This window comes from Mastacembelus armatus, chromosome 22 (assembly GCF_900324485.2).
Source record: "Mastacembelus armatus chromosome 22, fMasArm1.2, whole genome shotgun sequence".
Taxonomy (NCBI): domain Eukaryota; kingdom Metazoa; phylum Chordata; class Actinopteri; order Synbranchiformes; family Mastacembelidae; genus Mastacembelus; species Mastacembelus armatus.
Genome location: NC_046654.1, coordinates 4,430,083 through 4,456,567, shown reverse-complemented (window position 1 = coordinate 4,456,567; position 26,485 = coordinate 4,430,083). Strand labels below are relative to the sequence as shown.

The window sequence follows — 26,485 nt, the reverse complement described above, 5'->3', positions numbered from 1 at the left end:
CAAAAAATATGTCTTAAAGATGATGTTTTGTTACATGGATGATTTCACTTTTGAGCTTCAAGGGTATTTATACTTGGGATTTATTTATTAATTAATTCTCCATTTGCAGGAGCTACTTGACTCCAAGCAGCGAGGCAGAGAGAGGCTGAGCCGGGTGCAGAGGTGTGGGGCAGTGGCAAGAGATCGCACCGGCTCAGGAGGCTATGAGGCGATAGAGCGGGAGGAAGCAGCCCTGCTGTCATCGTGGGAACAGTGGGAACGTGGAGCTTTACAGACACGGGCTAGTCTGGAGACTGCTCTCTCTCAGATCGCTAGCTCTGAACAGGAGTTCAGTAGCCTGTCAGCACATTTAGAGCAGAACCTGCAGGACTTCGGCCATCAGCTCCAGGACTGGCGGCGACGGTTAGCTCAAGCAGATGGAAAAAAAGAAGGGGAAGAAGCCGTTAAAGGCTGGCAAATAGCAAAGGTAGTGTGTCATTTACTGTCAGTGATAAACCACCATTAAGTGTAACATGCAAACATAGTATTAGATGACAAAAGGATGTAATATGTCATGAGTGTCAATGAATGTTCTTGGTTGTTGATCATTTTGTATTAATTTTCCACCCAGGACACTTTGGAGGAACTTGTCAAAGCTGAGCCAGTTTCCGATAGTCTGAAGACGCAACTTAATGATCTGTGTCGATTCTCCAGAGATATGGGCACACAGTCAGACAGAGTGTCTGCGCTTATTAAAGAATACAACAGGTGAGAGAATTATTAGACACATTTAGCATTTACATGGGAAATATATGAAATATTTTCAGCTTTTTGCAGCTCATTCCACAAGATTTGTTTTAGAAGTACTGTATAGACCAGGAGTGACACTTCCTGTCTTTTACTATTGTCTAATGCCTTTTTTCCCTTCTTGTTCGTAGTCTGAGTCTTCAGGCCTCCAGAGAGTGCCAAAGCAAAGAGAAGCTGCTAGAACAGGGCTTCCGCTCAGCGTTCAGAGAGTTTCAGCAGTGGTTGGTCAATACTAAAATCAACACAGCCAAGTGCTTTGATGTACCTCAAAATCTCACTGAGGCCTCATCCAGCCTGCAGAAGATTCAGGTAAAGCATTTTAATTCAGATGCCCTGCAGCAATGAGACAGTTGTGGTGCCGGAAAAACTTATTTTGTTGTTGATTTTCAACACGTTTTAAAGAATATACCTGTAACTAAGGTTTTAACACATTAACACTTAACACTTAAATTGTCATTTCATATCTATCTGCCTTTCTCCTCAGGAGTTTCTAAGTGACAAAGAGCAAGGTCAGTCAAAGCTGAATGCTGTGGTTGTGAACGGTGAGTTTCTCTCCAGTGTTGCAGCCAAAGACAAAGTTGATGCAGTTAGGACTAAAATGAACACTGCTAGAGAGGACTGGAAAAATATGATGTCCAACCTGCACAATAGAGAAACAAGTCTACAAGTAAGCTCCCTCACCTTTATGAATTATATAACCATTTTAAAACCTGTAGTGCATGAATCCACTTTAAGCCAAGGGAACATTTCAACAGTCTTGCTGTATCATCTGTTGTGTTTCAGAACCTTTTGTCTCAGATGAAAGATTTTGAGGCAAGTGCGGAGCCTCTTCAGGAGTGCTTGAATGCCACAGAGCTGTCTGTACAGGAGAGCAGCACCAGACTTCATGATCTCACAGCTAAGAAGCTAGAGCTTCACAAGCTACAGGTACTAATGTCCAAAATCCACTGAGCATGGACCACATCTCATGTTGAAACCTACCCATGCTTAGTGCAGCAGCCTCTTTGCCACACTGACTATAACTGACCAAAGCTCACCATTCCAGCTATATTACAGTGTTTTAGTATTGCCATTATTCCTTTGGGAAGCCCTGTCAAAGCTTGTGCTACCTGCTAGTTTCTTTCATTTCCACCATCTGTCTGCTCCTCTTTGCTGATCTCATGCCTAAAAACCAACGTTTGCTTTATTCATTAAATACCATTGTCTTCACTGTCTGTCAGCTACTTCCTGAGGTCTTGATTGCATGTTATGGCCAACAAGAGCGAGCCATGTTGCCATCTGTAACGCCGTCATTCTGTCTGAGTCAACTGTCTGATACTGTATCTGTGTGTCAGCTTGCATGCCTCTTTGATAACCTGCTTGTGCTCTTCCAGTCTGTGCTTGAAGAGTTAGCCTCTCATGAGGTTCAGCTGAACAGGCTAAAAGAGAAGGCCCAGCTGCTGTGGGATGAACACGCGGCCGGCAAGGGTTTTGTGCACCGTGTCTCGCAGCTCTCTGCTCAGTACCTAGCTTTAACCAACCTGACCAAGGTACAGTAATGTCTACCAATCTGTCTGTGCAATGGGGCTTTTCTAGGGGTAGTGCTTTTGAGAAGCAACAGAGGCACTAGACTGGATCGAGCTGTGACTTAACATTATTTTACAGATGATAAACAGAGAAGGTACTAACTCACCATAATTAAACACTCATTTCTTTCTTTTGTTATTATCTGTTGTTAAGTTTTACACATTAGATATATAAGCTTATTTTCTTTATGTCTTTTGTACTAAATCTTTACTAGTCATAAAATATGTGTCAGGCTGGGCCTACTGTGGATAACATTTATAAAACCTGTATCAATCATTATTTGATTGTGTGGTGCTTTGTGGTTCTGCAGGAAAAGGCATCACGGATTGACAGAATAGTCACTGAGCACCAGCTTTTCTCCCAAGGGTTAAAGGAGCTTCAGAACTGGGTGGTTGACACCAGCCACATGCTGCAGACTTACTGTGCCCCCACAGCTGACAAAAATGTTCTCGATAGCAGGATGATCAAGTTGGAGGTATAAAAAAGCCGTTAAATGTAGTGTATAACATTTGAGTGAGCAGTTTTAATGCCCAGGATAGGGTTGTAATAAATGTTGTTGCACCAGGCATTGCTGACTGCTCGTCAGGAGAAGGAGATCCAGCTTAAGATGTTGATCACAAGAGGAGAGTCTGTTCAGAGAAACACCTCAGCTGAGGGAGTACCCGCTGTCCAAAAACAAATACAGGAGCTGAAAGATTCCTGGGATGCTTTACTTTCCGCCTCAATCCAGTGCAAAAGGTTTGTCACCTACAAGTAACAAATGAAAAATGTATTTCTTTAAGGCTGTAGCTTCTCAGGTGTCCACAAAGGTTTTTTTTCCAGCTGTGTTAATATATATAAAAAGTATCACAGCTGTTGCTCTAACCAGCATTGTCACACTCTTTAAAACTGACAGTCAGCTGGAAGGTTCCCTGTCTCAGTGGACCAGTTACCAGGAGGATGTGCACCAGTTTGTGGCTTGGGTTGAGCGTGTGGAAGAGATTCTTGACCCCTCTGATAAACAGTGCCCAGAGATGAGAGACAAAACTGCTAACCTTAGCAAAGCTAAGGTACTTCAGTCTTTTCTGTTATGCTGTGTACTGTTTTAGATAATGTAGTACATTAACTTTTTATTGGGACAGACTTTCATACATTAGAATTTCACACCCTGAATGAGCAGTGTAAGCTTCAAAATCCCAACAACATTTAACCACAAGAAGTAAATATTTGAATTTCTTGCACAAATGATTACTAATTTAACTTCCTCTTGTTTCAGCTGCTGTATGAGGAAGTTCTCAGTCACAGCACCCTGTTAGACACTATTTCTGCAAAGAGTGCCAGTATCGCTGAGAACTATGTCACTCAACTGGAGCTCCAAGATCTGCAAGAGCGCTATAACACCATCAAAGACAATTCCATGGTAATGAGCAACAGAATGTGCACCACACTTAGCAATGACTTCTGTTTAAAATACATTTAACCTTCAGTCTTGTGGCGACCTGCACATTTAGACAAAACACAGAAAATAATCCATTTTCTAAGAAAAGATTGTCCCAAGTGCTAGAATGAGCTACATCATTAGGCTATGAATCATTGGCGCTTCATGAGGTTTTTTTGATACAATAAGAGTTTCATCGAAGGAAAGCATCACACTGCTGGAAACACAGTCAGAGTGTGAAAATACCAAGCCAATAATCACGTCAACAGCGATGTCAAAGGCAAAGTAAGATACAATTAGCCTTAAATTACAGTGGAGTCATTATCCTCACTGTGTTCTCAGAGGGCAGTAGGCAAAGCAGAAGAGCTGGTGAAAGCCCATCAGGAGTATCAAAGAGGCCTCCATGCATTTGAGGACTGGCTGGAACAGGAACAGGAGAAGCTTGGATGCTACACCCAGCTGGAGGGGGATGTTGACATGCTGGAGGAGACTCTCCAAAAGCTACAGGTCTGAAAATTAAGTGGGATGATGTTGGAAATAATGGGGATAATGAAATTCTATAGCTACTACGAAATAGCCAAAAGTTTTATTGAATTCATATATTTCCAAAAGTTTAGAAAAAGTTTTAGAAAAATGCTCAGTCACATCTATGTAACTACAGGAGCTGCAGCTGCACTGCACAGAGGGCCAGGCTTTGTTGAACACCATACTGGTCACTCGAGAGCTGGTCACTCCCTGGGGGCTGCCTCAGATCGAAGACCGGGCACTGGAGTCTCTGCAGCAGGAGTGGAGGCTGTACCAGGCCCGGCTGGCTGACACACGCGCGCAGCTCAACAGTGCACTGGCCAAACTCCGGCAGATGGAACAGAAGTTCCAGCGCCTGGACAGCTGGCTGAAGGGCATGGAAACCAAAGCTCAACTGCGTTGCCATCGGCGATCTGATCGTGCCACTAAAGACGCTCAACTCCAGCTAATAAAGGTGAGTAGTTCACACAAAAATGTATGACCATTGGAATATTTTGTACTGCTGTACAAAATATGGATAATTACAATGTATGTAGTTTTGAATGTTTTTTCATTTGCTGGAAAATGTCCTCACAAGTGACATAGTGTTGTAGGGCAAAGCAGTTTCTCCAGTGTTGTCTTAACATTACTAATGATGCTTTCTTTAGAGCTGGCAAGAGGAAGTGCTGGTTTATCAGGAGGAGATGGAGGGCCTTAGTCTCCTGGCTCAGCAAGTTCTGGATGAAACCCATATTAGCAGTCGGATCTGTACCAGAGCCACCCAGATCACGGCCCGTTACCACGCCCTGCTTCTGCATTTACTGGTAACATCCACTTGACCAGTATAAAAACACACACAAAAAAAGAAAAAAAAACTAGATTTGTCTTGACTGAAATCCTTAAAGTTGTTTCTTTAACCAGAAGACTATGCAGATTGCCAGTTTAAAATCTTTGCTGAGAATATTTTTGACAGTGGAAAAATGTCAGCACTTTAGGTACCCTAAACATTCTCTTTATAATGCAGGAGACAATCAAACAGCTCCAGGAGGAGGTGTCATGCATTGAAGAGGCACAGTGTGTCTTCGGCACCTTCTCAGACTGGCTCAGTACAGCTCAGAATAACTTCAGCACTGTGGCTATCAGTGTCGATGTGGTGGATCGCTTGGCTATGGAGAGAAAGATGAAAAAACTGGAGGTACACTCTAAGAGCATTAGTTATCTGAATATTATAGTCTGCTCTGTGAAGACCATTGATCTCCACATTGATCTGAGCCATATAAATACTACATACCAACATTTAGCTATCAGACTCAAAAATCTGATATCTACTTAAAAATGAATGACACCAGCCCATGTATGTTTCAGGCTCTTCAGGCCGATATGGAACAGGGTCACACTTACATGAAGACAATGAGAGAGAAGTCGGAGCGAGCCATGGCATTCCTGGAGGAGCCTGAAGCAGAGCAATTAAAGGAGGAAGTGGACCTCCGCCTCTTCCAGTTAGAGGAATTGATGGCAGCTCTGCGCACAGAGCACAGCTCCCTCGAGAAATGTATCGCACTGTGCAAAGACTTCATGGATAAATACAAGGCTCAGGCTCAGTGGGTGATGGAGACCAAGAACCTTTTAGCATCAAGTGTAGAGCCTAAAGCAGAACTCTACCAGAAAAAGGCTCAGCTTGCAAAGTACAAGGTAACATATCATTGTTTTTTTTTTTTTTTTTTTTCTGGTGATAACAGCAACAAGACAAATATTTTCTTCTTCAATATGTTGTTTGCTTTTTGTTTATGCAGACCATCCATCAGACGGTGCAGTCTCATGAGTCTGCGGTGAAATCAGTCATTGAGAAAGGGGAGGCCCTGCTGGACACAGTTCACGACTCCACGATAAGTGAAAACATGAAAAAGTTGCACGCTGACTACCAAGACCTCTGCTTGGCTGCTAAGGTATGACTAGTGTAAAGCTGTTTTTCCTGAGATCTATTTTGGGCATTCAGCCTTCAATCTTCAAACGTCCAAAACTCTGGATTTTATGCACAGCTAATGTTATGGTTATGGTATTATATTTACACTACAAAGGTCACTGAGCTACACTTAATGTTGCGTTTCAGACCCAGGTCCAGAACCTTGTGGAGTGGGTGAAGGAGCATGAGGATTATAACAGTGAGTTGCAGGAGGTTGAGAAATGGCTGTTACAGATGTCCAGTAGACTTGTCACATCAGACTCGATGCAGACCAGCAGTATGGAAATGGCCACTCAGCAACTTGCTCGACACAAGGTGCCCAACTCTGTCACTGATGCAGTGGTTACTATAGTCTTTGTTAGACTGCGTTGCCAGTTACTACATTATTATATTATCTTAAATTCATTTTGGTTTAAATGGATTACTTTACTTGATCTGTTTTTAAATACGTGACCATTGTTTTTCAGGCAATCATGGAGGAGATAGCCAGTTTTGAGGAGCGTCTCACCAGCTTGAAGCAAAAAGGAGAAGGTCTTGTTTCCAGCTGTACAGACCAAGTTCAAGCTAAGATCAGTCAACAAGTCCAAGCTCACCAACAGGGAACCAGAGACAGCTACTCTGCCATTTGCAGCACTGCCCAGCGTGTAAGTATTACAATGTCTTTATCAGGAACATTAGCAGATCTGACTCTTTGTTATGATATCATGTTAGCTAAGGTCTTTCCTCACTTTGTTCAACAGTTGTACCAGAGTCTTGACCGGGAGCTGCAGAAACATGTTAGTCACCAAGACGCTCTCCAACAGTGTCAAACCTGGCTCTCCACGGTGCAGGAGGAACTCCAGCTCAACAGCCAGGGACCATCTGGCTTGCAGGAAGCTCTGAAGCAGGTAACTGACACAGTGTGATTTTTTTTTTTTTTTTCTGCTTTTGGATGGCGACAGTGCACTTCAGTTATTTTTTTATATACAGTATATTTTTCAAACTACTTTTGCATACACAGGTGAAACACTACAGGGCCCTTCAGGAGCAGGCCAGCACTTACCTGGACCTGGTGTGTTCTGTGTGTGACCTGTCTGATGATGCTGTGAGAGTGACAGCTGCAGAGGTCCAGCAGGTCAAACTCACGGTCTGTCTCCCTTATTCTACTGCACAACATGAGACACATGTTAGAATAACTGTCTGAGTAGTGTATCATCATAATCAATGTCATCCATCCATTACCGATACCCACAGGGACCATGGGTATCTGCTGGAGCATTAATCAGTGTCATGAACATGTCATGACAATGTGTTTTTGCAGATAGAGGAAAGGATGTCCAGTGCGCAAGAGCTTTCAGAGGGCTGGAGGGAGATCAAGGACCAGAAACAAGATCTAACCAGCCTCTTCCAGGACATGGAGCAGCAGCTCCTCAGCCTCTCCAGAAGACCAGCTGAGCTGGAGACCAAGATAGCTCAAAACATGCTATCACAAGCCAAGGTAGGAAACCAGTGATCCACAGGCACGCCAATCATTTTTTCTTCTGCAGTCATGTTTATTTAACGTATGCCTACATATGTTCTTTACCTTAACACTATAGTAATGTGAGTCGAAACACTGGTTTTGTTATTATTATCTCACTGAGCATTTTGGCCTGGGATTTCTAGGGTCTACCAGGAGATCTGTTTACTGTGTGGATGTATTTGTGGTTACCATTCAGTGTATTGTTTGTCACACAGGAATGCAGCCAGCAACTGCAGTCTAAACAGAGTATCTTGACCAAGATGACTGAGACTGTGCGCAGATTGACTGGAGGCCAGGACTCTCCAGAACATGCAGAGCTTGATCGCCTGAGCCATTCCTGGCTTGAGCTCTGTCACCAGGCCAACAAGCTGCAGAGCCAGAGGGACGAGGACCTGCAGAGGTCTAAAGAATACCATGACTGTATCTCTGCAGTGGAGGCACTGTTTGAACAGGTGTCCAAAGAATGGGACAATATGGCCAGGTATGTTTACATAGACTGGTAGACATGGTAGTTTCACTTTGTTTCTCTTTTTCCATTTTATGTTTTTTTTTTTTTTGGTAATGAAAAAAATGTATTCAATATTTCAGTTATAAGATTATAACTGTATATATTATAAGAGGATGTTTATCATTAGAAAAGTGATGCAAGCAAACAACATTTGTGTAATGACTTGGTTGCTTTTGGCAGAACGGATGCTGAGAGTTCATCTCAGCACTTGGAGGCTTTACGGAAACTTGCAGTAACACTGGAAGAACAAAAAGGTACTCTTGAGGATCTTAAAGACCAGAAACAGAAGGTCATCCAACATTTGAACCTGGATGACAAGGAACTGGTAAAAGAGCAAATCAGCCACTTTGAGCAGCGATGGTCACAGATGCAGAACCTAATTGAGAGGAAAATTCAGGACTCAGTGGTGACACTAGAAGATATGAGCCAAGTAGAGGCTCGCCTGAGAGAGGCTCGGGACTGGGCAGAAGAGCAGCAGCCTGCCCTGTCTGAGGCCATGAAAATGAGCCCTCCCCCTGAGTTGGCTCAGAGTTTCCTTTTTGACCACCTGAGCATCTGCAGTGAGCTGGAGGCCAAGCAGCTCCTCCTGGCCCAGGCCATGGTGGATGCTGACAGGGTGCTGGCACGTCTGGGCCTCAGTGAGCGACAGCGTCTGCAGCAGCTGATTTCTGATACACAATCTGAAGTGGAATCTCTAAGTGTCAAAGTGGTGCAGCGCAGAAAACACCTCAGCAAGGCTTTTACAGAGAGAACGCAGTTCCTGATGGCTGTGAGCCAGTCCATTTCTTGGGTCCAGCAGAACGAGAAGAAGGCCCAAGCTGAGGAGTACATCGCTTTGTTACCTGATGACCTGGCCAAGCAGGTCAGAACATGTAGGAACATCCAAAGCAGTTTGAAAGCCTATCAGAGTGAGCTGACCTCCTTATGGTCTCAGGGGAGGGATCTGATGAGGGATGCCAGCGAGGAAGAAAGAAATGAGATTCTCACAAAGTTACAGGAGTTGCAAAACATCTTTGACAAAACACTGCACAGATGTGGACAGAAACTTCAAGAGCTTGAAAAAGTACTTGTTTCCAGAAAGTATTTCAAAACTGACCTAGAGAAAATATGCCAGTGGTTAAAACAAGCTGATATCGTCACCTTTCCTGAAATAAATCTGATGGTTGGAGATGCTGAACTGGAAGCACAGCTACTGAAGTACCAGCTGATAATTGAGCAGGCAATTGAATATGAAAACCTCCTCCTAATTGTACAAAGAGCTGGTCAAGAAATATTGCCCACACTGAATGAAGTGGACCACTGTTATTTGGATGAAAAACTTAACACCCTCCCCCAGCAATATAATAGCATATTAGCTCTAGCTAAGGAGAAACAGGAGAAAATCCAGCAGGCCATTCTTACAAGGAATGAATACACCTCCTTCATAGATGTCACTCACAAAGCTCTTAAAGAGCTTGAAGAACAGTTCAATAATCTTGGCACACAGCCTGTAGGGCTGCAAACAGAAGAAGTGGTCAGTCTGCAGAGTGATTACAAAGCCATTCAGGCAGATCTGAGCAACCTTGGTTTAGCTGTGAGTGAACTAAACCAGAAAAAAGAGGGATTTCGTAGCACGGGTCAACCATGGCGCCCAGAGGAAATGACCCAGCTTGTGAGCCTGTACAACAGCCTGAAGAGGTTGGTTGAACAGAAAGTAGAGCATCTGAATGAAACGTTGGAGTCATTTGAAGACCACAAGGCGATGGCTATGCAGGTCGATTCGGAGTTAAAGGCCACTAAAGAGCAGCTAGTTAAAGTCAATGCAGAGACCCAGTCAGCTGAGGAGAGGCTGAAGAATTACCACGCTTTGGCGGGGAGTCTCCAGAGTGCCAACTCTCACTTGTCAAGACTCATGGAGCAGATGGACACTCTTGCACCTCGTGTGGACCAAGCAGCACAAGACGCCTCGAAGGAGCAAGTGCTTCTGTGGCAAGATGAGTTGCGGTCTTTGCAAGCTGCAGTAGGGGAGCTGATAGAAGAGTGTGAGAACCGATTTATTCAAAGCAAAGATTTTGAGACAGAGATGAAAAGGACTCTGGACTGGCTGCAGCAGGTTAGGGATGAACTGGGCTGTGCTGTGATTGTAGATGTGAGGGTGGAGAAGGTGCAGGAGGAGATCAGGAAGCAGCAAATCATGCAGGAGGAAGTGCAGTCCAGGCTGAGAATCGTGGCTGCTCTCAGCAGCAGGGAGAAACAAAAGTATGTTAGTGCCAACGAGCTCGTCCCAGTACGAGTAGATACAAGTCTAGAGGAAATGGCAAAGCTGCAGGCTGACGTTCAGAAAGTACTGAGCTCAAAACAGGTGGGTCGAGATGCCATTCTTTAAAATGAATGAAATCATTAATTTAATGAAATGCTTGTTTAATGTTGTCATAATTTTCTTGATGCCTGAGTATAGAATTTTATATTATACATGAGATCAACATATTTTTTTGTTAAATATATGAAGATTACACTGGAGGAGGCCCTGGTGTTGTGCCAGAAATACCACTTCAGGATGCAGTCTGCCTGCGAATGGCTGGAGGATGCTGTGTCCTTCCTGCAGCAGGCAAGCCTGGGTGTGGATGTAGAGAACTATGAAGAGTGTCTCCGGCAGCAAGGGGACATCATGGCCACGGAGCAGGAGTTCCTCATCCACCTGGAGGAGCTGCAGGCCCTGCTTCCTCAGCTGGAGAATTTGGTCAACCCCATAGCTAAAGAGCAGCTCCGTGTGAGTGTGGAGTCGGCAAAGCAAAGAGGTGCAGAGGTCCGAGAACAGCTCCAGTGTCACCAGGATGTCCTTCATAGGTAGTGATGATAAAAGAATGATGGTACATGAGCAATACACTGTAATAAGACAGTCATTTAGTTAATAACCACATCCTCTGATATGTGTTCTTAGCTGTGTAGCTCAGTGGAAGTCATACCAGGAAGCAAGGCAGACTGTCATTGAGCTTATGAATGAGGCTGAAAAGAAGCTGACTGAATTTTCCACTGCCAAGGCAGCCACAAGTCAAGAGGCTGAAGATAAGCTGTGCAGCCATCGGGTATGAGCGGCTAAAACTGTCACTTTTCACGCAGATAAATCTGTGATGCTACTATGACTGTTATGCACTTTGTTTATTAATTGTCTCTTACTTTTCCAGTCCCTAGTTTCTCTGGTGAATGGCTTTCAAGAGAAGCTGAGTGGTTTAGAAGAGCAGGCAGCCCAGCTGGAGCTGGTGGGGAGTGATGCCAGCAAGGCTACCATCAGTCGCTCAATGACCACTGTGTGGCAGCGCTGGACAAGACTACGCAGTGTGGCACGGGGACAGGAGAGAGTCCTGGAGGACACAGCACAGGATTGGAGGACTTTTAGAGAAAAGGTGCATAGGCAGACAACTTAGAAAACTGGTAGTGGTAGTAGTTTATAATGACATGAAATACTATTTATAATATTCATTTCTTATAGATGGTCAAGGTTAGAGCAGTCTCTGATGAGCTCCAGAGTCGTTTTCCTGACAGTGCTGTAGAGAAGGCCTCCAAAGCTACCCTGCAGTCTCTGTTAGACCAGCATGACTTACTGAGCCAAGATTTGGAGAGAGAGCTGTCTTCACTAACACTGCTCCGCCAGTACGCCCTCAGCCTGCTGCACGACGTGGAAGTGCCTTCACCAACTAATGACCAGGATGAGCTGCCCAGCCTGAAGGAGATCAGAGCTGTACAAGACCAGATGGAGAGGTAGTGAGAGGATGAACCCTGAGGAGTTGTTTCTGTCAATAAGCCCCATGTGTGTTTTCTAAAGGTGCAATGTGTAAAATGTGAGAGATTCAGCAGCATCTAGTGATGCCATTGCAGAAAGCAACTTATTCTCCCAATGTAGATGTAAAAGGCTCTTTCTAAAATGAAGAAAATGCAACACAAATGAGAACATATTTATGAATACTATATTTCATGTCTACTAATATTTCACTCGAAATATTCCACATTGAAGCATTCAATTAATGACTTTAATAGTTATTTTGTATAGATTATTAGCAGAAAATTAGCAGATTTTGAGTAGAGTCATTTTTCTGATTGACTCCAGCCTCCTGACACAGTCCAGGACCAAGCGGGCTCAGGCAGCTCAGGAGCTGAGAGAAAGAGAGGAAGTGGAAAAGGAGCTTAGTGTTGTGAAAGCCTGGATCCAGGAGACACGAGAGCTTCTTCTCAATCCAACACCAGACATTGATTCGCAACTGCAGGAGCTTGAGGTACATCTGCTGTCAAGCAATATTATTAGGAATATATATTTTTGTCATTCTCACAGAACATCATAGTTGAATACTATATAACCTAATGCTTCCTGTTATATTACCTATTGAATAGTATATTAACTGATGTATTATTTCTGATTTTTGTTTGCTGTGTATAGGTTGTGCATGGAGATGTGATTACTTATCGTCAAAATGTGGATAAATTAGCGGAGCAGCAACAGAGCAAGTACCTGGATCTTTACACTATACTGCCCTCTGAAATTTCCATGCAGCTGGCTGAGGTTTCACTTGCACTGGGTGCCATTGAGGATCAGGTGCTGTATATGATCAGATTAGCTTTGATTTGACACTTATACATCTCTTTTTCTGCATTAACTACATTGATTGCATATGACAGAAATTGTGTGATATTTCTTATTGGTGCTTTAGGTTCTGTCCAAAGAGAGAGAAATTCAGAAAACTAGAGAAATAAAAGAGGACTTCAGTTCCAGAATCCATGACATCTCTGAGAAACTTAAAGCTGTCTCTGCTAAATTCAAAGAAAAGTCTCCAGATATTGATCATGCCAAAGAAGAGGTGAAGGTGGGTCACCTTATTTTGCTTGGTCTAACTGTGAATGGCTTAGAAATAGTACAGTTATACTAACATTTAAGAGCATTAAATGTTATCAGGATATACCGTTGATATCATAGTTTGTTCCACAGAGCCTGGCCGAAGACTTGGACTCCTGTGGTCGCGCTCTGTCAGAACTGGATGCTGCTGTACAAGAGTTTAGCCGCAGAAACCCAATGCTGGCCAAACAGCTAAGTGATGCCATCAACAAGCTATCAGAGATGCATCATCACACTACACGGCTAGCAGACTGTAGGAACAACTGGCTCAAAAAGGTTTGCTTTTGCAGGTCTCGTGTATGTAGCACAGTTACTCTGCTCATGCTAATGTTGTTTTATGCTACAACATTCATAAGTTGTGACACAGTTTTTGTTTGTGTTCTCTAACCATATGGTCTCTCTCTTATCTCGGCTCCTCAGGCTATCTGCTATTTAGATGAGTATAATGAGATGCTGGACTTCATTGTGAGGTGGTCAGAGAAAGCCAAAAGCCTGGTGAGGGCAAATATCATCTGGAACTCCTCTGTTCATCTACAGGAGCAAATACGCATGTACCAGGTGAGCTGGGATCCAGACATGTATTCACACAGTGTGTTCAGACATTTTAGCTTTTTAAAAATTCATTCACTACCTCAATGCTTTCTTAGGCTGTCTTGCGTGAGTCTCGGGAGCTCCACGGAGACCTGGAATCAATGGCAGAGAAAGTGGAGCTCCTGTCTGAGGTGCTGCAGGTTGAGTCTATGAGCCAGCAAGTGTGTGAACTCAGTCGACACACTGAGGAGCTTCAGCAAAACATGAAGACACGTCTGCAGAACTTGGACGATGCAGATAAGGTAGAGAACAAAAAAAATGTGTTATTATTAGTGTTAATGTATTACTAATACTCTCTTAAGGGAGTAATACTTATATGGTATCATATATATATATAAAGCTGACTGTTGCATGATATGTCCTCAGAGCATGGAGGCCCTGGAGTATGAAGTTAAAGCCCTACATGTTGCTCTGGAGCAGGTCCAAGCAACACTGACCTCACCAGAGTTGGCACATCAGAGCCTCAAAGAGCAGCTGGCTCAGAGACAGGTAACCATGCTACATTAAAATAATCCTATAAATCATCGTAATGCACAGTCAACACTTAGCTTGCATGTTTTCCCTTGTTAACAGTTTCACATAATATAAACTCTTCCTGTTTTTGCAGCGTCTGTTGGCAGATATGGAGAGTTTCAAGCAGCAGGTGCAGGCAGTGCAGCTGTGTCAGAGTGCTCTGCGGGTCCCAGAGGAAGTGATGCCCAACCTTGCCATCTGTCGCACGGCTCTGCGTCTGCAGCAGGAAGCCAGTCAGTTACAGCACGTTGCCATTCAGCAATGCAACATCCTCCAGGTACAGCAGGGGGCACTACTGCTACAGGACAGCAACTTTATACTGTTTGAAGTTCTGCATTCAGACATAATATGCAGTGCAGGACAGAAAGGTCTGGCTACACGAAGGAGTTACAAAAAGTTAAAAACTAGTTCTAAAATGTACTTTAATGCCAAAAATTAAAAAATTGTAACACAAAGAATCTCTTCAGCTAACTAGTGGAAAAACACCTTCTGTTCCTACACAGGAAGCAGTGGTGCAGTATGAGCAATATGAACAGGAAGTGAGAGACCTACAGGGGCTGATCGAGGAAGCCCACCGTATCATCCAGGACCGTCCAATCCCCACCAACAACATCCAAGAGCTGCAGGCCCAGATCCTTCACCATGAAGTACAATATATGAATTCATTCACTTTATCAGATTTCCTTTACAGAGAAAAGTCATATGGAAATTATGTGCTTGCATACATGCTTGCTTGTTACCTCTCTGTGTTGCATGTTACATTTTATAGTTATATACAGTTAGATATTTATGATGTGTTGTATTTTTTTTAATAGGAACTTGCCCAGAAGATCAAAGGTTACCAAGAGCAGATCGCGTCACTGAACTCAAAATGTAAGATGCTGGCTGTGAAAGCCAAGCATGCAACCATGCTGCTGACAGTGAGCGATGTGGAAGGACTGCCTGAGGGACTGCAGGACATGGATAGAGAGAAATCCCAGAAAACCTCAGCACAGGCTGTTACGGTAATAGAACATAACGCACAACATCATATACTGATCCTGGGAAGATTTTTGCATTGTTGGTGGTGGTATTGTCTAATTAACCTCTTGACTCTCTGCTGTTTCTGGCTTCATCTTAAAGAGTGATAGTGTTCTTATGGGTTTTTTCTGATTTTATTAGATATTTTTCTGTAATTAATCCTTCCCAATCCCTCTTGCATGTCTCCTCTTCTGTTAATGTTTCTTGCATGTTGTGTCAGATGATGGCTGCTCGCTGTCACACCCTCCTGTCTCCTGTAACTGAGGAGTCTGGGGAGGAGGGCACAAACAGTGAAGTTTCTTCTCCTCCTGTTTGTCGCTCTCCTTCTCCCATCACTCAAACTGAAGCCACTATAACCAAGGTATCTGCTTACACTGTTCTTCTTTTTAGCCTTGTTTCCCAGTCAGTGTTCTTTTTCCGAGACATTGTACATATTATATTTCACTTTCATTGTAGTAATCTAATTTTCTCTGCTCTTTTAACTTTTAACTGGAACTGAAATGAATAAACGATGAAGGCAAAACCAAACCAGGAGTAAAAATCCTTATCTGTTCTCCACCTGTGCCTGCAATGTCATCACGACCAACAATACATTTGGACTTTTCCATCTGGTTGCTAAATGTTTCACAACTCATTTGTCTTAATTGCTGATGCTGCTGTTTTAATGTTTTTAGATGGGGAGAGGAACACTCACAAGAGCTCCAATCCAGGAATTATATGACCCAACGTTTGAGTCTGTGGCCAACTTAGATGACTTGCAACGATCATGGGAGACATTAAAAAATGTGGTATGTGAATAATACAAGACATCAGCTTGATGGTTTATTGATTCTCAGTGACTTTATCATCTTCTCCTTTACAGATCAGCGAGAAGCAGAGGTCTCTGTATGAAGCTCTGGAAAAGCAACAGCATTACCAGGATTCACTCCAGTCAATATCTTCTAAAATGGAGGCTCTCGAGGCCAAACTGAGTGAGCCTCTGGAGGCAGATAAAAGTCCAGAAAGTCACATAAAGGCCCATCAGGTGAGTCCCATGCTTTAAAATAAATGTGAGTAATAGTTGGCTGAATAGAGATATTGGCAGTTTGTCTTTCTACACTTTTACTTTTTTAATTATACAGGGCTGTATCAGTATCAGTATGTTTGTTTTCTGTAGGGTCTAATAGAGGAGATACAGAGAGTTCAGGAGGAAATAGACAGGCTGCAGACAAGCTTCACCGAGGATCTGGCCTCTGATGCTGTGGACTCGGATATGGCTCATCAGTTAGCCATGCAGTCCTCCCTTTCTGTGTTAGCTGAGAGGATGGCCACCATACACATGAAGGCATCAGGAAAGCAACGACTATTGGAGGTAGTTTTTGTAAAAACTACGAAAGTATATGACTACTGATAGTAACTACAGTAATATTTGTGTTTTATTAATTAACTGTATTAATGTATGACTAATAAACCTCATGTAATAAGTAAAATGAGATGTGCTCTGTTCCAGGAGCGTGAAAGTGACCGTTTGGAGGGCCAACTTCAGGAACAGGCCATACAACTCTATCACACCCAGGCAGATGAACTGAACCACTGGTTGGCCAGAATGCGCAGCGCTGTCACCTATATCCTTGGCCCTAAACCTGTAGAGGAGACAGATATGGAGGATCAGATCACTGAATGTCAGGTAAGAGCTCCCCCTGCTGTCCTCTCAGAGCATGATGAAAACATACACATGAATTATTACATAAGAATTTGATTACACTTATGAATATGATCATTAGATTAACTATTAGTACATACATGTAATTGTCAGAAATGACACAGGTACAGTAACTGTTCTCTAAGTGTTCGGTCATTGGCTGTGGTCAGCACAGACAGTGGAGTATTTACATCTGTCTTATACACTGCATCAGTTTATTTCTTTACCTTATTGCATATGGATCATTCCTGGACGGCAGGAACCATTGAGTCAGTAAACAAGAGCATTAGCAGAGTTAGAGGGGCATTCAGATGGCTGGGCTTCTAAGCAACTGTTAGTACTCGTCTTAAGCAGATTATGCAGATGTCTCTGTGTGACAGAGACCTATTAGCACACAGGGTGGAGCAGTCAGTGGTTGTGACTTTCAGACGATTAGAGATCCTAGAGTTGGGATTGGTGTTAGTGCTAAAGCTGCTAGAATATCCAAGTGGGAGAATCCTAGTGAACAGGGAGAGAGTATTATTCTCCACCTTAGAAAACCTGCAGAAGCTAACCATTACAGAGTAGTGACTATGCTATTAGAAAACACTTCTTTTCAGCATTCACCAGTAGCCATTCTTGAATGGTTTGTACATTCACCATGGTGTTCTGCACAGGGCCATGGTGAAGGATAACTGCCTTCGAATTTGAACAAGAGCATGAAAGATTAGAGCTAATATGTTGTGCAAGACGTGAAGCTGGAGAGGTGGGCCAAGGATGAAAGCAGAGGGAGAACTCTCCCTGTCCTGTGGCCAGGAAAAGCTGCTGGTGTGAGGGATTCAACCAGACCTGGAGGGTCTGTTGGGTAGAGAACAGAGCTGTAGGTGGTGACATCATGTTTGAGCTGGCCTCTCTCCTGCTGTTACTGCAGAACATGCTGCTGGAGATTGAAGAAAAGGTGCTGGCACTGTCAGAGTTGTCCATGCACAGTGAGAATCTGCTGCTGGAGGGTCGGACGGAGACCAGAGAGGAAGCTGAGCAGCTGGCCAGAAAGTTACAAACGTTGAAGGGCGGCCTGTTGGAGCTGCAGCGGATGCTACAAGACAAAAAGACTGACATAGAGGTGAGCTGTTGACATCATGTGCATGTGGTGCTGAAGTCTTCAGAGTGAGTACCTTGCTCATGATGTAGATGAAATGTTCCCAGTCACATGTGGCATTTTCTTTCTAATTGCACTATACAAAATAAAGAACTCCAGGACTTGCTTGGACTTGCACCACCTTGTTTGCTAGAGCATGATCATACATTGCATTGTTTTTGTTTTACAATACACTCTCTGAACCCTACAGGGGTCTCTGCAGGAGCAGGAGGACAGTGAATCAGACTCCAGTCTCTCTTTGAGTCCCAATGTGCAGGACTGGCTGGCCCAAGCCCGGACCACACGTTCCCAACAACACCAGGATAGTCTGCAGAGACAGAGGGTATTTTTCTACATTGTTTCTAATCTGGATTGCAAAGTAGAAACTGAAATTTCCTTTGTCAAACCTTGGTTTTCCTTTTTACTTGTCCCTACTACCACAGACTGGGAAACTTATATAATATACTGTGTCTATTTGAAGAATAAAATAAATTATCATATCCCTGTACCACCACTACAGTGATTCAGATTTTATGAAATGCTTGAAAAGCATGGTCAAACACTATACAACAATTATTGTCACATTGCATATGTGCTCTGTAGGAGCTGGAGGAGCAGCTTGCAGAACAGAAAAAGTTGCTTCAGTCAGTTGCAAGCAGAGGAGAGGAGATTCTCATCCAGCAAGCCTCACCCAGCAGTGCCAGGTATTCTACTGTGCATACAGTCAATAAATTGACAAGGACGTATACAGTATGTGGTGATTTCTGTGGCAAATATAAATGGAATCTTAATTCATTCATGTTTTTCTCACTGTACAGCACAACAGAGCCTTTTTCATCTGCAGCTTTGGTTGAGAGGGAAGCTCAGGCTGCACGAGATCAGTTGAGGCAGAGATGGGAGAGCTTAAGACTTGAGCTAAAAACGAAACTGCAGCTCCTAGAGAAAACTTTGGAGCAGGACCACAAGCAGCCAGTACAGACCCTGTTATACTGTTTTTGTTAACACATATGATAATAGATGCAAAGTATTCTGTTATCGTTGTTTGGAAAATTTAAAGCTAGGAACTGTTCTTCATCGTTATCTGCTGTTCCTGCAGGTGTATTCCAGGGCCTCCCGTGTGTCCACAGCTGGGTCACTGTTTAAAGGAGATACACAAGCTGACAAAACCTCCCTGAAGACCTTGTATGATAGTTTCAGACAGACAATAGAAGACATGACCACTCAGGTTCTTACTACTGCTAAAGCATTATTGAATGTGTCTCATTGTTATTGACAAATTAAAATACTAACATGCATACAAAACGTATGTCCACAGTCCGGTGGTGGTGAGACACAGGTGGCGCAGATGGAACAGCAGCTCTACACAGCTGTATCATCCACCTCCTCCTGGCTGGATGGCGTGGAGAACAATGTCTTCTCTGCTTCGGTGCTGCTGGCTGAAAACGCAGAGACGCAGCTACAAAAGCAGGAGGTACAGTCAGGTTTGATTGTGCATCTGCTTTAATTATTGTAGATAAAATGGCAAAAACATATGTGTCTGGTAATGACCGTGACATAGTAGTTATAAGTTATCATGCAACAGATAAATTGTTCTAATGTTCTAATTTTGCAGTCATGTTTATTTTGCTTTAGAATAAATATTATTGTTGATGATCTTTTCTGCAGAGCCTGGAGAACGATGTGAAGCATGTGACAGAGGAGGTGAAGCTCAGCCAGGCTCTGCTAGGTGGGTCTTCAGGCTTGAGACATGAAGACCGGGCCCTGCTGGAGGACAACCTTGACTGCCTGAAAGAAAGATTAGGAGCTCTGGGTTCTGCTCTGGGACATCGCTGTGACCACATGAGGACCAGGGCAAATGAACTCACAGCCTATCAGGTTCACTTGATTCTGTTGCTTTTACAGGGCCTCTCATACTGAGCTGATAAATGGCCAGTATGAAACCAAAATGTTTATTATATAAATGGTAACTGGTCATCATATGTTTCCCTTTATTATGTTAAGTTTATCTTATTATATTATTTACTCAATTATAGTTACAGACATGGGACTACCTACCATAAATAATGATCTATGCCCATATATTGAATTATTATAGAGCTTAAACTCCTAATATTTATGTACTAATATGGATTCTATACACTTAAATGTTTAACACAGACTGAATTGCAACTTCTACAAACTACTTTAATTGAGACCAAGTGCCAGATCCTACAGGCCTTAGCCGGAGCCATGGACAGACCAGCATCAAAACAGCTGGAGGTAATGCAGGCTTTGGCATTGACCAACATGGACGCACATTTACCTTTTCTCCCAGTAAGGCTTATGGAGCGTAGAAGATGCTTTTGAATGTCATTCACTGGGACTGTCATTCTCATAGGTCATTGCTGGTGCAGAGGAGAGCCTAAAAGACTTTGAACAAAGGATGACAGAGCTCAAGACCAGAGGAGCATCTCTACAAGCAGATGAGATCTCAACAAACAAACTACTGAAACTCCAGGTAATGTACATGACTGACAGCACTGTCATGACTGACAGCACTGTCTGACACTCGCTCTGTCTGACAACTTAAATTTAGCAGAACAAACTATACAGTATGTAGTGTTAGATCAAGTGTTGATATTGTAGTGTTTCACTTACTGTTACATTATGTTGTACATGCAGACTTGTCTGTATAAGGACATGTGATAAAGGTATAAAGGATGAAGCTGATATAACCATAAACAAAAATAATGAGATCTATGTGGGTTTTCAGGATTCTTATGAGGAGCTTGTTATGACAGTGGCTTCCCGGCACAGCGGGCTGAACCAGAACATGGCTCTGAAGGAGCAGTATGAACGTGCTCTACAGGACCTGACTGACCTGGTTGATACAGCCAAGGACAAGATGGCTGCTGATCAGAGGATCATTGCCAGCTCTGTAGAGGAAGTCCAGAATCACCTGGACAAACATAAGGTTTGGTCAGCTTGGTGCTCTGCTAAGTCAGTGTGTGAAAACACTTTACTCAGGGCATCCCTACAAAAATACTAGCACGCTGATGTGTTTGTGTGTGGTTGACTGTGTTTTCTAGGAGTTCTTCCAGGGTCTGGAGTCCCATATGATTCTAACAGAGACATATTTCAGAAAGATCAGTGGTCTGATGCTTCCCAAAGAGAGACAGGCCCTGGAGGAGACGCTGGGAGAGGCTCAGAGCGTTCTCAAAGAGGCACACAGTAAAGGAGTTGAACTGGAGTGCATCCTGGAGGTGAGAGAGAAAATTTATGTTAGCCACGGTAGGTAGTCCTACTACCACTCACTGCAGAACTGCGTTTTGACTTATCTTTAACTTATCTCAGAAAATAGTTATGGAAATTTGTCAGTAAAACATATGTCTAAAGTGGTCTTCATCAGAGGTTTTCTTGTCCCCCATTCAGTTTCAAATGTTTTATCAATTCTTTTTCATTAGACCTGGTGCCGCTTGGTGCAGGATTATCAGAGTCTGACCCGCCAGTTGGAGACAGTTGAAGGAAGTATTCCTTCTGCTGGCCTGGTGGAGGAGACAGAAGAGAAGCTCATTGACAGAATCTCATTGTACCAGGTACAAAGTGACATTAGTAGTATGTCATAGTTTAATAACTGTATTATGTAGATATGTTAAGTTTTTTTTAAGTGACCATGATAGTAAGGTCTCTTTCTGATGGGGTTTGAGTTAAAGCCAGAAGGTACTTTACATTCATGGACACTATAAATGACTTATTTTCTTTCATTGTCTGCAAAGGGTCTGAAGGGGAAACTGACAGAGCACCAGCACAAGCTCTACCAGGTCCTGGATGAGGGCAAACATCTCTTGCTGTCAGTGTGCTGTCCTGCGTTAGAGAATCAGCTGGCACTGCTGGGGGAACACTGGCTCGACAATACAGCCAAGGTCAACAAGGAACTGCAACGCCTGGAGGCCATTTTAAAACACTGGACCAGGTCAGGCATTAGAATGATGTTGCTTTTCAGGACAGATATCTTTGCAAAGTGCATTGTTCTCTGTTTACATTGGGATTTTCTTTAAGATATCAGAGGGAGTCCGCAGAACTTTGTGAGTGGCTGCAGTCTGCTTTGGAGCGTTTGGAGTTTTGGAACACCCAGGCGGTGTTAGTCCCACAGGAGCTGGAATCTGTCCGAGACCATCTCTCTGCTTTTCTTGTAAGGAACCAGACAACGTTTTGATTTGCCTTTTGTCTTGTTTTAGCAGTACTAGACATGTAGACATTGTTACGATACATATTTGTTGGAAAACCTCTAGGTTTTTCCTACACAGCCAGTGTGTACGTAAATATTATTATTATTATTAATCACCACAGGAACTTAGTCCACTATATTTGTCCCATCCTAACTGTTTAGCAATAGTGGATATCCATAGTGCAGAGTTTCCTGAGGCCAGAACTGAGTGCTTTAGTCAAGGATAATATTATTCTTGGGGTTGAGGAAGCTGGATCAGGGAAAACTTTAACATGCAGAGTCTGCACAAGAAGCTCTGTGAATTTTTCTTGTAAGCAAACATGTTCTTTATATCCAGTGTTTTTTCTTTTGTTTTGTTTCTTTTTAACAGAAACACCTGTGTATAACCTGTGTATATGCCGTGTACTTGTATTATATGTTACTGATTGCATACCTGGTGATGATTCCTGTCACTGTTTGTCTCAGGAGTTTTCAAAGGAAGTTGAGGGCAAGTCCAGTCTGAAGAGCTCAGTGGTAGCTGAGGGCAACCAGCTGCTCCGACTGAAGAAAGTGGACACAGTGGTGCTGCGGTCTGACCTGGCACGCATTGATACTCAGTGGACTGAGCTGCTCACACGCATCCCAGTGGTCCAAGAGAAGCTGCATCAGGTACTGTCACATGCAGCCAGACTGAACAGGCTTAGCTGCTACATGGCAAATAGGATTAGTCCTCTCTAGTGCTTCACCTCTGTACAGAAGTTATCAAACAAGGTTGACTTCAGCATGTGCATGTTATTCCTCCTGGATGTTCAATATGCAAAACCATTGGGTGTGATTTCTTCTCAGATTCAAATGGAGAAGTTGGCCTCCCGTCACGCCATTTCAGAGCTGTTCAACTGGATATCCTTGATGGAGAATGTCATTGAAGAGGATGAGGAAAACCTTAAGAGTGCTGTGGGATCAAATGTCATTCAGGATTATTTGCAAAAATACAAGGTAGTGAAAAGGTCATCTGTACTGAACTAGTTTGCTGAAATACAGACTTTGTCATGTTTATGAAGCTTCTTACTGTGTTTAGAAAGTCTATGATGTGAGCAGTTATGGAGGGTGTCTATCTGAAAATCCAATCCAGCTATTGAAGAGAAGAATATGTGTTTATCAAAAACCTAGATGTTTAAATATTTTCTGATAGCATCTTTCTTTAATGCTCTTCTGCTCTTCTGGTTAAAATGGTGTTGCAGTCTGTGGTTCAGCTTATGAGTCTGGGGCTGTAATTTTGATCATGAATCTACTGTTGTTTCCTGACTTTAGGGCTTCAGAGTAGATTTAAGCTGTAAGCAGCTGACTGTGGACTTTGTCAACCAGTCAGTGCTGCAGATCAGTGGTCAGGATGTGGAGACCAAGCGCAGTGATAAGACAGACTTTGCTGAGCGCCTGGGAGCCATGAACCGGCGCTGGCAGATCCTACAAGGCCGCATCAATGAGAGGGTTAGTGATACGGTTAATGCCATAACGGCCACTATCATTTATTTAGTGCAAAGTCGGAACAGTACAATTGATTTTGTATGAAATAATTGCAGATCCAGTTCCTGGAAAACCTTTTGGAGATGTGGTTGGAGTATGAGAGCAGTGTTCAGGCCCTGAAGTCTTGGATGGCAACTCAGGAAGAAAGATTGAAGAGGAAACATCGGATAGAGGATTTGACATCTGTACAGAATGCTCTCAAAGACTGTCAGGTAGACCAACACTGCAGGGCAGTGCATTTCATAGCCCTACAGTACATGCTTTAACATCACACCTTTTTATTTCCATTTATATGATGCAAAAACTATTAACTTGTAGGAAATGGAGGGATTGCTGAAGGAAAAAGAGAAAGAACTAGAGAGGGTTGAGGAGCAGGGCTGTGCCCTTGTCCAGAACAAAACTGATGAGGCCTGTGCTATTGTCATGGAGACACTCCAGGGTGTCAATCACACCTGGGCTAACCTGGACCACTTGGTATGCTGCCCCGTTCTCTTTCCACTCTATGATTTTCAATAGCAGCAGTAGATTTATCTTTATCTATTCTGCTCCACTCTTTTCTTTTCCATGTTGACATGGTCTTTACAATGATCTCACCTTTAACAGATAGGGCAACTAAAGATCAGCCTGAAGTCAGTGCTAGATCAGTGGAGTCTATATAAGCGGGCTTCAGAAGAGATCAATGGCTACCTGATGGAGGGAAGGTACTCTGTGTCTCGTTTTCGCCTCCTCACAGGCTCCCTGGAGGCGGTTCAGCTTCAGGTCCAAAGTCTGCAGGTATGTTAGGAGGCTTTTAATGTTTCAGTAATGAAATTGTTCAAATTTTTTTAGAACATATATCAATCTGGTGAATTAACCCCAACCCTCTAATCCTGTGAAGGATTTGCAAGAAGAACTTGAGAAACAGGAGAGCAGTCTGAGAAAGTTTGGTGCTGTGACCCACCAACTGCTGAAGGAGTGTCACCCTTCAGTGTCAGACTCCCTAAACAATGCCCTTAAGGATGTTAATGCTAGGTGACCTCTCTTCATTTAAATATTTAAATATTTTAATATATTGTTTATCTAAATGTGGGCTCTATCACACTGATGCACTGCTGGACGTTATATTTGTACTCAGATGGACGGGCTTATTGGAGGAGATTGCAGAGCGGCTGAGAAGCAGCAAGGCCCTGCTTCAGCTGTGGCAGCGTTACAAGGAGCTTTATGAGCAGAGCTGTAACAGCATCCAGTTGCAGGAGGAAAAGGCAGATCAGCTTCTCAAGACCGCCTGCAGCAAGGACATTGCTGATGACGAAGTGTCTGGCTGGATTCAAGAATGCAGCGTGAGTGAGGCCACAGCTGTGCCACTGTTATATTTTTGAGCCACAGTTTTAGTGCTGAGTGTGTAAATCTTCTGCATCCTGATGAAAGCCAGTACTTTGTGCAGCCAGTAAAGAGATAGTGTTATATTGTGAAGAAATACTGTTTATTTTTTATCAAGTCAAACATTTTGGTTTGTGTTTAACATAAAAAGAGTCTAAATTTTCCGGTTACTTTATTTTAGGATTTACTTCGGTCCCAAGCTCCAGTGCAGGCCTCCCTGCAGGTTCTCCAAGAACTGGGAGATCAGCTGAAACAGCAGGTGGACACATCAGCAGCATCTGCAATTCAATCAGATCATCTCTCTCACACCCAACGACTGGCTGCTGTGGAACAGGCCCTTACCAGGCAGCTTACCACCCTGCAGGTAAAGGAACAACACCTGGGACACATAGTTTTGACCCAAAGCTGTCCATTCAGCCAGCCAGCTAGAAAGCTGATGTTTTCATTTACATTGTATTGCACTCAGCTCAATCAGGAATTTTACACTTGCGGGTTGCAAACATCTCTGTCACTTTTCTACCAGACTGGAGTCCAAGATTATGAAACCTTTAATGATCAGCTGGATTCACTGGGTTGCTGGATAGTTGAAGCTGAGGAGGCTCTGAAAGTGCAAGACCCCAATGGCTCCACCGACCTGACAGTGATCCAGGACCGCATGGAAGAGCTGAAGGTTTTTTGTTTGTTTTCTTATTGTCTGCTAAAGTAAATAATGAACTCTTCTGATTAGTCTGAAATGGAGAAATATCACAATTATTTTAACATCACATTCCCCCTTTTTATCCTACAGAGGCTCATGCTGAAATTCAGCAGTATGGGCCCTGAATTGGAGCGTCTTAATGAGCTTGGTTACCGGCTCCCTCTCAATGATACAGAGATCAAACGCATGCAGAACCTCAACAGGAGCTGGTCAACAGCCTCCGCACAGACCACGGAAAGATTCAGGTATGATGCACAAAAGATTTATATCTGTAAAGAAAAAGCAGTTAGCCTTTTGCAAGGGGTTGTTTTTTTTAGATACCGTCCATCCATTACAGTAATAAATTTGGACCTTAAGGTATAAGTACGAGGCACTGCACAGACGTTGAAAAAAAAGATTTTACTCCACAGATGTAGAATAAAGGCCCACATATCTGTGAATGGTTGACCTTTAAAATGACCAAACTTTATTTACTCATTTGTTTGTTTCTTTGCAGCAAACTTCAGTCCTTCCTGCTACAACAACAGACCTTCCTGGAGAAGTGTGAAACATGGATGGAGTTCTTGGTCCAAACCGAAGAGAATCTGGCAGTGGAAATTTCTGGGAACTACCAGAGTTTGATGGAGCAACAAAAAGCCCATGAGGTTCGAGTCTGTTTTAAAGCAAAAAGGCTGAAACAGCTACTGTA

The 26,485-nt window shown here is 43.2% G+C and overlaps 1 protein-coding gene across 7 annotated transcripts in view; it reads left to right on the top strand.

The window, feature by feature from the left end:
* The window catches only part of syne1b (spectrin repeat containing, nuclear envelope 1b), a 71,810-nt gene that overhangs the window by 32,342 nt on the left and 12,983 nt on the right, over positions 1 to 26,485 (top strand). For 5 of the 7 annotated variants that reach the window (XM_026300866.1, XM_026300873.1, XM_026300857.1 and 2 more), the window contains 67 exons: positions 110 to 466; positions 611 to 747; positions 918 to 1,095; positions 1,271 to 1,453; positions 1,570 to 1,713; positions 2,663 to 2,827; positions 2,918 to 3,090; positions 3,248 to 3,401; positions 3,608 to 3,751; positions 4,112 to 4,276; positions 4,431 to 4,748; positions 4,942 to 5,097; positions 5,298 to 5,468; positions 5,639 to 5,965; positions 6,067 to 6,219; positions 6,384 to 6,551; positions 6,704 to 6,880; positions 6,977 to 7,123; positions 7,237 to 7,362; positions 7,537 to 7,713; positions 7,953 to 8,218; positions 8,426 to 10,586; positions 10,734 to 11,071; positions 11,166 to 11,310; positions 11,410 to 11,628; positions 11,715 to 11,983; positions 12,330 to 12,495; positions 12,657 to 12,812; positions 12,928 to 13,080; positions 13,203 to 13,385; positions 13,530 to 13,667; positions 13,757 to 13,942; positions 14,067 to 14,189; positions 14,308 to 14,490; positions 14,717 to 14,860; positions 15,029 to 15,217; positions 15,454 to 15,594; positions 15,908 to 16,021; positions 16,096 to 16,257; positions 16,390 to 16,584; positions 16,723 to 16,899; positions 17,825 to 18,016; positions 18,243 to 18,374; positions 18,635 to 18,735; positions 18,850 to 19,003; positions 19,128 to 19,256; positions 19,347 to 19,502; positions 19,697 to 19,906; positions 20,189 to 20,290; positions 20,409 to 20,528; positions 20,784 to 20,984; positions 21,100 to 21,273; positions 21,475 to 21,606; positions 21,787 to 21,983; positions 22,070 to 22,202; positions 22,704 to 22,886; positions 23,064 to 23,213; positions 23,529 to 23,705; positions 23,798 to 23,953; positions 24,060 to 24,215; positions 24,345 to 24,515; positions 24,619 to 24,752; positions 24,856 to 25,060; positions 25,282 to 25,464; positions 25,624 to 25,770; positions 25,888 to 26,042; positions 26,294 to 26,441. In XM_026300866.1, the coding sequence (XP_026156651.1) occupies positions 110 to 466; positions 611 to 747; positions 918 to 1,095; positions 1,271 to 1,453; positions 1,570 to 1,713; positions 2,663 to 2,827; positions 2,918 to 3,090; positions 3,248 to 3,401; positions 3,608 to 3,751; positions 4,112 to 4,276; positions 4,431 to 4,748; positions 4,942 to 5,097; positions 5,298 to 5,468; positions 5,639 to 5,965; positions 6,067 to 6,219; positions 6,384 to 6,551; positions 6,704 to 6,880; positions 6,977 to 7,123; positions 7,237 to 7,362; positions 7,537 to 7,713; positions 7,953 to 8,218; positions 8,426 to 10,586; positions 10,734 to 11,071; positions 11,166 to 11,310; positions 11,410 to 11,628; positions 11,715 to 11,983; positions 12,330 to 12,495; positions 12,657 to 12,812; positions 12,928 to 13,080; positions 13,203 to 13,385; positions 13,530 to 13,667; positions 13,757 to 13,942; positions 14,067 to 14,189; positions 14,308 to 14,490; positions 14,717 to 14,860; positions 15,029 to 15,217; positions 15,454 to 15,594; positions 15,908 to 16,021; positions 16,096 to 16,257; positions 16,390 to 16,584; positions 16,723 to 16,899; positions 17,825 to 18,016; positions 18,243 to 18,374; positions 18,635 to 18,735; positions 18,850 to 19,003; positions 19,128 to 19,256; positions 19,347 to 19,502; positions 19,697 to 19,906; positions 20,189 to 20,290; positions 20,409 to 20,528; positions 20,784 to 20,984; positions 21,100 to 21,273; positions 21,475 to 21,606; positions 21,787 to 21,983; positions 22,070 to 22,202; positions 22,704 to 22,886; positions 23,064 to 23,213; positions 23,529 to 23,705; positions 23,798 to 23,953; positions 24,060 to 24,215; positions 24,345 to 24,515; positions 24,619 to 24,752; positions 24,856 to 25,060; positions 25,282 to 25,464; positions 25,624 to 25,770; positions 25,888 to 26,042; positions 26,294 to 26,441 (13,626 nt within the window). Of the gene's footprint in view, positions 1 to 109; positions 467 to 610; positions 748 to 917; positions 1,096 to 1,270; positions 1,454 to 1,569; positions 1,714 to 2,159; positions 2,316 to 2,662; positions 2,828 to 2,917; positions 3,091 to 3,247; positions 3,402 to 3,607; positions 3,752 to 4,111; positions 4,277 to 4,430; positions 4,749 to 4,941; positions 5,098 to 5,297; positions 5,469 to 5,638; positions 5,966 to 6,066; positions 6,220 to 6,383; positions 6,552 to 6,703; positions 6,881 to 6,976; positions 7,124 to 7,236; positions 7,363 to 7,536; positions 7,714 to 7,952; positions 8,219 to 8,425; positions 10,587 to 10,733; positions 11,072 to 11,165; positions 11,311 to 11,409; positions 11,629 to 11,714; positions 11,984 to 12,329; positions 12,496 to 12,656; positions 12,813 to 12,927; positions 13,081 to 13,202; positions 13,386 to 13,529; positions 13,668 to 13,756; positions 13,943 to 14,066; positions 14,190 to 14,307; positions 14,491 to 14,716; positions 14,861 to 15,028; positions 15,218 to 15,453; positions 15,595 to 15,907; positions 16,022 to 16,095; positions 16,258 to 16,389; positions 16,585 to 16,722; positions 16,900 to 17,824; positions 18,017 to 18,242; positions 18,375 to 18,634; positions 18,736 to 18,849; positions 19,004 to 19,127; positions 19,257 to 19,346; positions 19,503 to 19,696; positions 19,907 to 20,188; positions 20,291 to 20,408; positions 20,529 to 20,783; positions 20,985 to 21,099; positions 21,274 to 21,474; positions 21,607 to 21,786; positions 21,984 to 22,069; positions 22,203 to 22,703; positions 22,887 to 23,063; positions 23,214 to 23,528; positions 23,706 to 23,797; positions 23,954 to 24,059; positions 24,216 to 24,344; positions 24,516 to 24,618; positions 24,753 to 24,855; positions 25,061 to 25,281; positions 25,465 to 25,623; positions 25,771 to 25,887; positions 26,043 to 26,293; positions 26,442 to 26,485 lie in introns of all 7 variants that reach the window. The other 2 variants (XM_026300905.1, XM_026300881.1) reach the window with 2 other exon arrangements.